This window comes from Colias eurytheme, chromosome 8, assembly GCF_061535395.1.
Source record: "Colias eurytheme isolate Ceu_HAF_F1 chromosome 8, ilColEury1 Martin Lab GWU primary, whole genome shotgun sequence".
Classification (NCBI taxonomy): Eukaryota; Metazoa; Arthropoda; class Insecta; order Lepidoptera; family Pieridae; genus Colias; species Colias eurytheme.
This window is the reverse complement of record NC_142987.1, coordinates 10,529,787-10,541,344: the sequence shown is the minus strand read 5'-3', so window position 1 is coordinate 10,541,344 and position 11,558 is coordinate 10,529,787. Positions and strand designations below refer to the sequence as shown.

Here is an 11,558-nt window from a genome sequence, read left to right as displayed (position 1 = left end):
TTATTATTTTAGTAACAATTACACTAAAATTAAAAATATACTTGATATGTAATTTAATGTAACCATTTTATTAGTGTATCATAATAATATAGAATAGACACAATTTTGATTACACAAATTTGTTTCTATGCGACGCACGTAGATGGCGCTATAATCATTTTACCACAATATTTTACTTTGAAATTCAATACCCATCTTTTGTTTTTCAGTGGTTTTTCATTTACCAATTGGCAATATTCAACTGATAATAATTATTATAATAAAATTAATTAGAATAATAATTACAAAGGAAGTTTAAAATCTAATCAAAATAATTAACTTCTTTATTGGCACTAAAATCAATTCACTTTTTCGATTTGATTGCTTCGAATTTTTTTTACATTAAAAACCAAAATTACATTCCAAACTTATCACCATACAAATTATGTACAGATGGACAATATTCTTTAGCCAAATTGTAGTAAAATGAGTTTTTTGGTACAGATAAATGATGTGTTAGGCGGTTCCATAGATGATGAACGTACGCCTCGGACGTCTTTTTGGTGTAACCGGCGATGAAGTAACGATCCCTGACGCTGTAGTGGATTGGATAGAAGAATTTTGGCGACAAAACTGTGAAACCTGAAAAGTTGAATTTGATATTTTTGGTTTTATGGCATTCAAATGCTTTATAAACAGGTCACGAGTGGCTGAACTGGTCAAGCATCCGCCCCGGATTGGCGTGAAAGGATGCGGGTTCGAGTCCCGCCTCGTGATCGAATTTTTTCTATTCTTTATAAATTTACTTAATTAATTATTTTAATTAACTATATATTATAAAGTAATAATTATAGAAGTGGAGCAATTACTGGTTCTGAAGGAGCATATTTTGAGATATTAATAATTAAAAAATGGTTGTCTGTAAAGTCGGTTTACTGACGATATTTGAACGTGACAACATCCGATTGTGCTTTGTCACTCGTTCCGCGCTCTCGCTCGCACTAGCCTTACATGGAACGCCTCAGAGCGAGGTAACGCCGCATGAGTCATGTTTTTTCGTGCGTGCAGCCGGCCGCGGCGCTATCGAATTATAAGACGTTGTCACGTCAAAAAACTTTCCGGGCTAACTTCTTTCCGGTAATGTTACGTTAAAAAACTTAATTTGCCCGCCAAAACAAATTGATTAGGTATTTATCGCACTTTCTTTCCACACCTTATGAATTCTTAATTATGTTTTTTAGCAATACTTATCTATTATCTATTAAGTACCTAACTATCTCTTGTCACACAAGTACAAAATACACTTTGAAGTAAATACAAAAAAATGCGTAACTAATTATTTATTCCAACTTCCTCGCAAATTACATTACCTTTGCAGCTGTCAGGTGTCATCAGAACGGGGTCTTTGACACTGCACTCCCTGGTGAGGACCCGGGTGACGGCCCCTGGTCCGTTGTGGGTCCAGATGTCTGGACTATAGTTCATCACTATTTCCCTATAAATGCAATAGCTTAATAATATGAAAAAATATCCTAAAAAAAAAGTGAAGTCCCGTGTCCGCTTGTGGGGTAAGGGCATTTTTTTTTCTTCGTCTCTACCGGGAATCGAACCCAGCACCCCTCGGTTCTACGCTCACGCCCAAAGAGTAAAGTAATAAAGGGGCTCACGCCTCAACCACTGAACCAAGGAGGCGGCCAAAAAATATTCTAACTAGTTATTAGCAATATTATAAATGCGGAAGTAACTCTGTCTTTATGTCTATTTCTTTTTCTTCACGCCTCAACCGCTGAATGTATATGAAATTTGTTAAATATAGTTTGAGACCCAAGAAAGGACATATTTTTTTGTCCCGGAAATCTCACGAGAACGGTAACTATGCGGGTTTTCCTTATACAACGCGGCCGAAGCTGCGGGGGGGAAGCCAGTTGATAATATTTAGATGGACGATTTCAGACACGATTAGCTATATTGTATCGTAAAATATGGTATCTCACATAGGTACGGGATAAATAATTATCATAATATCTGAAGACCTTTTATTTGCTCCTATTGGTTATTGCAAATTTCTGGCTCCACGTAGATATGTTATTTTTACTTAATACTAGCGGTCCGCCCCGGCTTCGCCCGTGGTACATGTTTACGTTTTCTCTACATATAAGAACCATCCTCGTACTTCAAGGAATATAATAAAAAAAGAATTATCGAAATCGGTTCAGCCGTTCTCGAGTTATGCGCTTACCAACACATTTTGCGATTCATTTTTATATATAAGAATTATCCAGCATCATTAAAACTAAATCAAATGAACATAAATACTCCTTCTGTTTGAATATAAACCCATAAGTATTAATTAAAAATGTAAACCCAGTTATTTTAGTAAGAGTAAAGTATTGTTTACATACATGTAGTCATTATCAAATAAGTAAAAATATAAAATAAAATAAAATCATGTAAGTAGTTACTACCACGTAAATTACATCGTTTGCAACCTCATCAGAGTTTTAAAATATTTGCGCGTTCATACTTACTCAAGAAACAGTGTTGCGAAATACCGACCAACTTCATCATCAGACAGAGAAAGTGCAGCGGCATTCAGCATTCTTTTATCCTCTCTGGCAATCCAATTTTCCGGTAGAGAATCAAAGGATTTAACAACCACGACATCTGTATCTAAATACACGCCACTCCATCTATACAGCGTGAGAAATCTCAGAACATTGGATGTGTTCTCTATACCCCATTTCGTCTTATTTAGAATGCCATTCAGTATCAAATGCTCCACAGGACTATCTGCTGCATAGTTAGTTATGTGTATACGCGCAACATGCACATTGCTAAAGTCATCCAAAACTGCGAGATCACTTAAAACTTCTAATTCAGATACAGGTCCACTGAAAAACACGTATATTTCTCTATTTGGATGTGCTCGAGCAGCCGATTCGATGGCACAAAGCTGACGAGAGTTCAGGGTGCCTTCACAACTGGTATCATGAAAGAAAATTGATTTCTTTGGCGGCTTAAAAACTCGCGCATCGTATAGTGGTAAGGCATCATCGGAATACACATAGTGACATGTTAGGTTGTTTCTAGTATTCCTATACAACAAATCATCAATCGAATCTTGTGGTTGCTGATAAAAATAAAAGTAGTAAGTAACTCCGAAAACGCACAATATGCACGGAAAGAGAAGTTTTCTGCGAGCCACTTTGGTATTAATGAACATTATTATTGTTTATGGATTTCTTATCAAGTAAACTACACGAATTTAACTAGCTATTTTACAACGCATTACACCTGTGCACTGCGACACGTATTGTTTTAAAAACAATTAACATTTGTTCAGCGGCTCGGTGTTTTTCTATAATATAGTCATTGTTAGGAAACGGTGTTACCAATGCGATTTTACGGCTATCTTCTAAGGAGAATAACGGTTACATAGGTACTATATTGTAACAGCAGAATTGATGATTGATAATTACATTAGTAAGAGAATAACTAAACTTTCAATCATACAAAGGCAAGGTAATTAGTATAAAATCAAAAGTAAAGGACCGTAGATACGCTTAGTAGTCCGCGGATTTATAATCCAATTTAACTAAATCAAAATCAATATCACATTTTCGTGTAGCTCTGTAATTAATTGAACCTATTTTTCTTAGGTTCCCAATTCGCCTAAATAAAAAACATAGACCTGTACCTATGTAATAATAATAATATGTAGTATGTACCCGGTACCTACCTATACCTACACATATTAATTGCTGTATGAATTATGTATGTATTTGGATTTTCAAAACTGTATGTTGGCAATACTAATGAATCTTTTTATGATTTATTTACTTACCTATTACTTGATCACGACACCCAAAGGAAATTAGTTTTTTAGCACTAAAACAAAATAACTGTAGTTAGTAATCTCTTTATTTTTAGAATTGTTTTTACATCTTGACTTAATTCTAATTCTTATAGCTATATCTATAATTTATAGTTCATTGTTGATCGATCAATTTTTACGGGTAAGTAGGTACCTAAGTGTAGTTTATTTTAAAATAAAATACGAAATTATCGAAGAAGGTAAGTACTAAGTACCTACTTAGTTACATTATGTAAAAAGTTTACAAAAAAACAAAACAATTCCATTAATTATTTCTCAATAAACACTTGCATAGCCAAAAATACGCATAAAAGTTTTACTGTAACGGAAACCTATGTCATTAAGTACGCAAGTGATACATTCGATTAAGATAGCTTTTTTGCTTTGAAGTATTTTTCAATTACCAAGGACATTGCACTTATCTATCTTATTTTATATAACATACATTAAATTTCTTATATCATACAAAGTTTAACACTATCCTATAGATAATACAACCAAAATATACACCGAGTGGTATTTGCTGATTCTTTGCTTAAAACGATACTGTTGAGGTCCGTCTTAAATCTCTAGAACTTCACAGAGAACGCAGAGTAGGTGGTAGGGCAGTGACGTTTAGCTAGCTTGCCAAGCCTGGAACCGTAGTATTTAGGAAAACAAGCGCCACATGTGAGGCGGCTCCAGAGGTAGTAGGTATAAGCTGTATCGTACCCAGGGAGCTCACCTGCTTCGAAATAATCCCCAACGTTCTTGGCATCTACTGGGTAGAAGAACTGGGAACCGTAAATCTCGAAACCTGCAAAAAAATTACTTATATCAAACAATGCTTTACCTATTATGATGGGCCGTTATGGTAAATCAAGAAACCTCCTTTGATCAACTTTTGAATTTTTAGTTTTGAAGTTCGATCTGCGATGGTGGTAAAATAATTTTACAAAGTAAAGCAAGTAAACTTTGCAAGACTATGATTAAAAGAAAATCGCATTTCATGCATGCATAATTATTTCGGTTTTATATTTCGCATTGCCACAAGAATTTCTATCACATTTCTATACCTAGGTATATATTGAGTAAAGTATGTCCATGCATCTGGAAAATCTGTAATAAACTTAAGGATATATCTAAGGGTAACCATGTATATTGTATAACGTCGTCATTCTCTCGCTAATCATTATGCATTCATTCAAAAAGTAGATTTAACCAAATGACTGCGACATATTATAATATACCTACTTACATCAAACACTTACAAGATTAAATAATTTATTGCTATCAAAAGAAAACCAAAGTTCATAAATACGTACCATTACAATTAATAGCAGATTTAGAGACAGGGTCAGGTGTAGTGCATTCTTGATGCACAATTTTTGACATTACATTTTCACCGTTTTTGCAGTCAAAAGTCTTGTGGTTCTTTATTAGATCTCTGAAATAGGTAAATATTTATTAACAAAAGCTATCATATGTTTGCTTTCTTCTTCTTATTAATTACTTTCACCCGCGGTTTCACCCGCATTGTTGGTGTTGGCGTGATGATATATAGCCTTCCTCCATAAATGGGCTATCTAACGAAAGAATTTCAAATCGGACCTGTTCCTGAGATTAGTGCGTTCAAATAAACCCTTCAGCTTTATAATATTAGTATAGATTATAGGACAAACATACAATTTGATTATGTTAGGTACATTGCATTTTCTCAAACAACATTTATAATTGTTTTCATAGGCTTAAAGTTTAAACCAGAAATCCGCTCGCCTCTATATCCAATATGAAAATGGGAATATGTAGATTGTAGATATGTTTAAAATGGCCAACTTATTATCAAAATAAAAGCGTCTAAATAGTAGGTATTCACAGAAAAAACAAAGTCAATCAATCTATTTCCTACATATAATTAATGTTAATTACAAGTAACTAAGTGTGAGTAGAGAGAATGATTAACTCTTTATTGTACAACAATGAAAATAACAGCAAAAAGGAATCTTTTAGTTAAATAATCTATAGAAGTCAATATTAGTAAGTAGTAGTAAGTACATACCGCAAAGCTGTGTTTGTGACATTTTTTCCGACCTCGTCTTTTGATAATGCCAATATCCCAGATCCAATGGAGTCTCCGTTCAATTTTGGCACCCAATTCCTGGACAAAGAAGTCAAGGGCTTTGTCACGATTAAATCCTTTTCCATAAACACCCCTCCCCATTTCTGCAACGTAAGATATTTCACTAATCCCTCTGTTAACATTATAGGACACTCGGTTTCATTCAAACCTCCGCCGGAAACAAAGCCCTCTACGGGCGTGCCCATGGCATATTCCTCTATGTTTACTCTGGCCAGCTTTACGTTGGGCACCTTCTGAAGTACCCGCATTATCTTATTCTTTTCCAATTCTTCCTTCTTGAGAGGATTCGTGAAGAGAACATAAACACTCCAATTTGGGTGAGTTCTGGCCGCTGATTCCACGGCGCAGGCATCCTTTGGCTCCCACACATTGATATAACAGGAAGTCTCGGTGAAAAAGATCGATCGCGTTGTCGGAGCAACGGAAGTTATTGGAGGCAAAGCGTCGTCCTCGTTCAAATAGCATGATATATTGTCTTTCCAGTCCCATTTAGTGAAGGAAAAGTCCGGCCCAAAAGTGTATTTGAGGTACATAATGTAGCTCAATATAAATAGAGATATGGTGAAAAAATTCCATTTCCTTTTTTTTCGGAAGTATACGTAGCGGTCGACGATGACGGTGCGGAGTACTAACTTCATGTTGTAATCAAAGTATGTTCAGTTAACGGCGATATATCGGTAGAATCACTGATTGATATCAACAGGTTGGTACGAAAACCAGCACTGGTATAGGTATACCGCGGCACTTTTATTTGTGATTGTTAATTTTATGATTTTGTACTTTTAATATTTAACTAACTATATTAAAAATGTTAATTGCAGCGAATGCACATAGTGCACGAGCAATGCCTTGCATTGAACTAACATTGGATGAACAGAAATCTGTGGTACAATTGAAAGGCGGTTTTCAGTATAGAAACCACAGATAGAAACATTGAGATAGAAGCAGTTTGTTTTATGCGTAGGTGTGTTATATATATGAAATTGAGTATTGACTCTGGATTATATCTACTGGGAGGAATTTTATTACAAAGAAATTGGAACTTAACTCTTCCTTAAGATGAGCAAAGTACGTAAGCGGATTTTGTGATCAATTATTATATTGGTCAGGTTTGTTATTACGTATGATTAGATTCGATCAGATGTACGGACTCTTTTTAAATTAAAAGTGTAAATTTTAAACGAAAAATGTTAACCATGTTGATCTTTCTTATTTAAAACCAATAAAAAATAGACTGATAATATTTGTAAATCCAGAAAACTCTATTGAATGATTTTATTTACTCCTATTGACCAATTTTATTAATAAAGAATTAACTCTTTACATAAATAACAAAACTAAAATCATAATAAACCTATTACCTAGCTACAAACCGTACACACAAAATAAACTTCCACAACAAAGTACAACTGAATGACATGAAAATTTTCCAACAAAACAACTAAGTTGACGACACTTTCCCAAGAGATTTAACGAGTTGTGCGAACTTTCGGCTAATAAAATTGATAATACTTGGACCACGCGTCAGGAGTGAGGCCGCATGCGCGGGTCCTCCAGCCTCCTTCCTGATCAATCATCTGGCCGGGCTCGGGTTATTTATATAGAATCAGACGTAATTCGGAGGGCAGATCTTTCTAGAATGTTTTGTATCAATATTTTTTCATTGTACAAACAATGTTTGAGGATGAGTTTTCGTTGAAAGGGGAATATGTAAAGGTTTTATAGATATCAGAATTCAATGAGATCGCGTAGGATCACGTAGATCGAATAAATAGTCATATTTTTGATTTAAACAATTTAAATAATGATTTATATTTATTAAAACTAACGTTTAAGATAAGGTTTATTTAATTCAAACAACCATGAGAAGTAGAAATTCGATCGATAATATTTTATTCCTCGTTTCACTTTTAATTAAGCTCGCTTTATTAAGCGAGAACGATCTAAACAGCCGTAGAGTTAAAGACAGAGGTAAGTAGGTTTTGGATTTTAAAGTCCATAGACAATGTATATTAAATCATTGCCTACCCGAGAAAGCTAGTGAGGACATGGTGAGGACAAACAAAATATTGGTGGCTCAGGTTTACCAATTACCTACTTGCTCTAATCGATCAGCGAAACAAAAGTGATACATCTCAATGCCGGTTGAAGGGCACTTTTATACAAGATTCTATCTAATCAATAATTCATTATAGGTAATTCTAATTTACGAATGAGTGAGGCTACAACTATGTGACATTTACGTAATTAGAAAAAGGCTTTAATGAGAGATCTAATATTCCTACATTTGTTCTCTAAAACCCTAAAAATATCATACATAAAAACTTACTGATCCGACTGGATTCTATTATTATGTGCTTAGCAACAAATTTAGCGTTTCATTTTTATAATATAGACTAGCTGCGCTTCGCGGTTTCACCCGCGTGGCTCCGCTCCTGTTGGCCTTAGCGTAATGATAAATGGGCTATCTACCACCGAAATAATTTTTCAAATCGGACCAATAGTTCCTGAGATTAGCGCGTTCAAACAAACTCTTCAGCTTTATAATATTAGTAGTTATAGATAGGGTACAAAAAAGGTTAAAAATAAAACAAACAAATAACATTGGATAATTTTATTCTCATTATCTCATAATACCTTAAACTAATTACAATAAATAAATGACCAATCAGACTACAGTATCAAAATTGCATACATTTTCAATCAAATGCTACAATTCCTTAGGAAGCAATTTATTTTGAACATTTTATTAACTAAAGAAAAACACATTTGAAAAGTTAAGCAAAAAATTTGTACGAATAACATGAGGCACTCTAAAAATTCAATATTTTAACGGGTTTAAAACCTGATTGAAATTACCTGATGTTTTGAAAACATGTTTTTTAATTACAATAATAAAACTAACTCGTGAAAATTAGACATAAGAAAATACTTACAATACCTTGTAAATTTTCTTAAAATTTGTATGCATAAGAATAATTAATATTTTTTATGTTTAAGAAATTAAATGCAAGTATAGGACCATATTTTAAATGGAGTATGCATTGTGGTTCATATATTTAGCGCTTAGCAAGTAACTTCACAGAAAATATACCTAAATTATAATCAATACTAATTCTATACATTTTTTCAAGTCAATGGCCCAGTCGTTAAAGTTTAAAAAATATTGAAGAAAAATAATTGAATTAATTACAAAATAAAATTATTTCGTTAAATAAAATCAATGACAGAAATCACATAATATTACAATTTTGGTATTCATTTTTAATATTCTCATTTCTAACAAAAAATGTTATTATTATTATTCTGTAGTAAGTATGGCAATATAGTTTTCTGCCTTCATTGTGTTATAATATGCATTATGCAGTGATGTTATTACCATGTTTATACAATATTAAACCGCTTTTTTATTATTTTATGCTTTTATTTACAATGTAACATGTGCGTGTAAAGTTGTGATTGGATGAATCTATATTTTACATCATATAGCTTTAAAAGGTTAACACACATCATGTTTGTTACCATGATGTATTAAAGCCAAATTCCAGTGTGGAAAAAGGACAGCGCTATTTATATAGGTCATCTAGCGCCATCTCTTTCCCACATTGGAAGTAATACTGTTTTATGACACCATGATTATCTACAGGCATAAGAAAGCATATTTAAGGCAAAAGTTAAGTTTGTAAGAGACAAAAAAATAAGAACTTTTCATACTTTACTTTATTTTCTTTCCTAATGTGTGCTAATCTTAAAAAAGCTGCCTCTAGCTCATCTAGATTACATATTTTTCTAATTAATAAAATATTATTTGAACATAAATTGCGATATTTATGTTAAAACTAAATCTACCTTATTTGTGAATGTGACGAATACTTTTATTTATGTAAAAATGAAATATAATATACATTGGTGTCTGGAGTTATTAAATTAGGAGTTATTTTGAAAAAAATGTGATCGAAACGTAATGTTTTCTTTTATAATAATCAAAATCGAACGAATGAATAGAAAACATTTATTTTAATCACCCAATTTACTTAAAAATCATAATACTATAATGGTTCCATAATATTTTCATGACCACAAAATCCAAATATCACTTAATTCACGAAAATTAAAAAAAAATTCAATCAGTACACTAACATTTTTTTAAGTATTGAAATAAATAAATGCTAAAATGCTGCATAATTATATTAAAATGTATTGTATCTATTTACTGAATTAATTTTATAACTATAATAAAACTACAAAACTCTCAGCGAAATCAAAATTTAGGTTATAATCTAAAAAAAAAAAATTTTCAGAGATAGTATGGTTTTCTTTTATGTTCTGTGGAAATTCAAAGAAAATGGTCCATGCATATTATTTATCAACTTTTTTAGCAATGTGACAATCCTTCTAGAAGGTAACTCTACTAGAAAAGTTTTAAAGCTGTCTCTGTCTAATTCGTTTCCATGTGTATTATTCAGACAAATCTATAATGTTTGTTTCTTACGTTACACAAAAAATCATAAATACTGCTCATTTTAAAACGATTAAACTACTTTTGCGTGAAAGAGTAATAAAGTTTATTAAAACTTTGACTGGATGACGTCACCAAATGGTTTTGACAAAAGACACCAAAGCAAATTGAATTCTCTTTATTCTCTCTTAATCGTCTAATTTGAAGCTAACTGAACTGTTTTTATACAATAATATAATATAGTCTGTTTTAGAACATTATAATTATTTGCATCAAATGACTATAACAATGCCATATTATTCCAATGTAGGTAATCATTATGACTAAAGATTGAATAAAAGGCAAGAAGTAGGGTTCACGGAATATTACGATCATATAATAATTATAGTCAATACACATCTTTAGATAATACCAGACAAAAAAAAAATAGAGAATATTACGTATTATGGTAATGCATTGAAATTTTGGCAAAATATTGTAATCATAAGGACAGAACATAATATTCTGTACGAACTTATTTCATCTACATAATATTTCTAAAAAAGAGGGGAACTGGGAGAAATATCACATTTAAATATTATTCAATTATTAATATTAAAATTATTTTAATTTTAAGTAAATATTATTGTTTTTTTATATATACAAAAAAAATTCACGATAAATTAATATTTTGGATACAGCATATACGTTGCTGCATTTATACGTTGAAAATTAAAATTATTGAATTACTTTTACTATTTTTTCAGTCCCCTAAGTATGACGTATGCCGTACATTTTCTTTTATCTTACAAAATCTCTCAAATAAAGCATCACTCAGAAAAAGCAAAACAGAATAACATCTCACTCATCAGAAAACGTTAATTTAAATTTTAAGGGTACGTACATACTACAAGGCAGTAGTTAACCAATACTATTTCCAGTGTGAGACAGGGACAGAGATAGACGACCTCTATAGCGCCATCCCTCTCTCACACTGGAAGAAGTACTGCTATGAGACATGTCAGCCTCACTACGCTTACGAAAAATGCATTTTGACATATTTTTTTCACTTGTTTCATATTCAATTAGAACACTTTTATTATCGTGACGAAATTTTACACCTATAGTAGAGCCATTTTAATAGGCAA

General features: G+C 32.3%; 2 protein-coding genes across 2 annotated transcripts; both read right to left on the bottom strand.

The window, feature by feature from the left end:
- Positions 1-300: 300 nt before the first annotated feature.
- On the bottom strand, positions 301-4,266 carry LOC149906762 (alpha1,4-N-acetylgalactosaminyltransferase 1-like). Its single transcript, XM_090104461.1, has 4 exons — positions 4,258-4,266; positions 2,508-3,109; positions 1,350-1,474; positions 301-621 (listed from the first exon to the last, which is right to left on the bottom strand). The coding sequence occupies exons 1-4, from the start codon at positions 4,264-4,266 to the stop codon at positions 395-397; spliced, it is 963 nt and encodes a 320-aa protein (XP_089960587.1). The 3' UTR covers positions 301-394.
- Positions 4,081-6,742, bottom strand: LOC149906761 (alpha1,4-N-acetylgalactosaminyltransferase 1-like). The gene is made up of 3 exons (XM_090104780.1): positions 5,892-6,742; positions 5,158-5,279; positions 4,081-4,649 (listed from the first exon to the last, which is right to left on the bottom strand). The coding sequence occupies exons 1-3, from the start codon at positions 6,608-6,610 to the stop codon at positions 4,423-4,425; spliced, it is 1,068 nt and encodes a 355-aa protein (XP_089960906.1). The 5' UTR covers positions 6,611-6,742; the 3' UTR covers positions 4,081-4,422.
- Between the last annotated feature and the right edge of the window lie 4,816 nt (positions 6,743-11,558).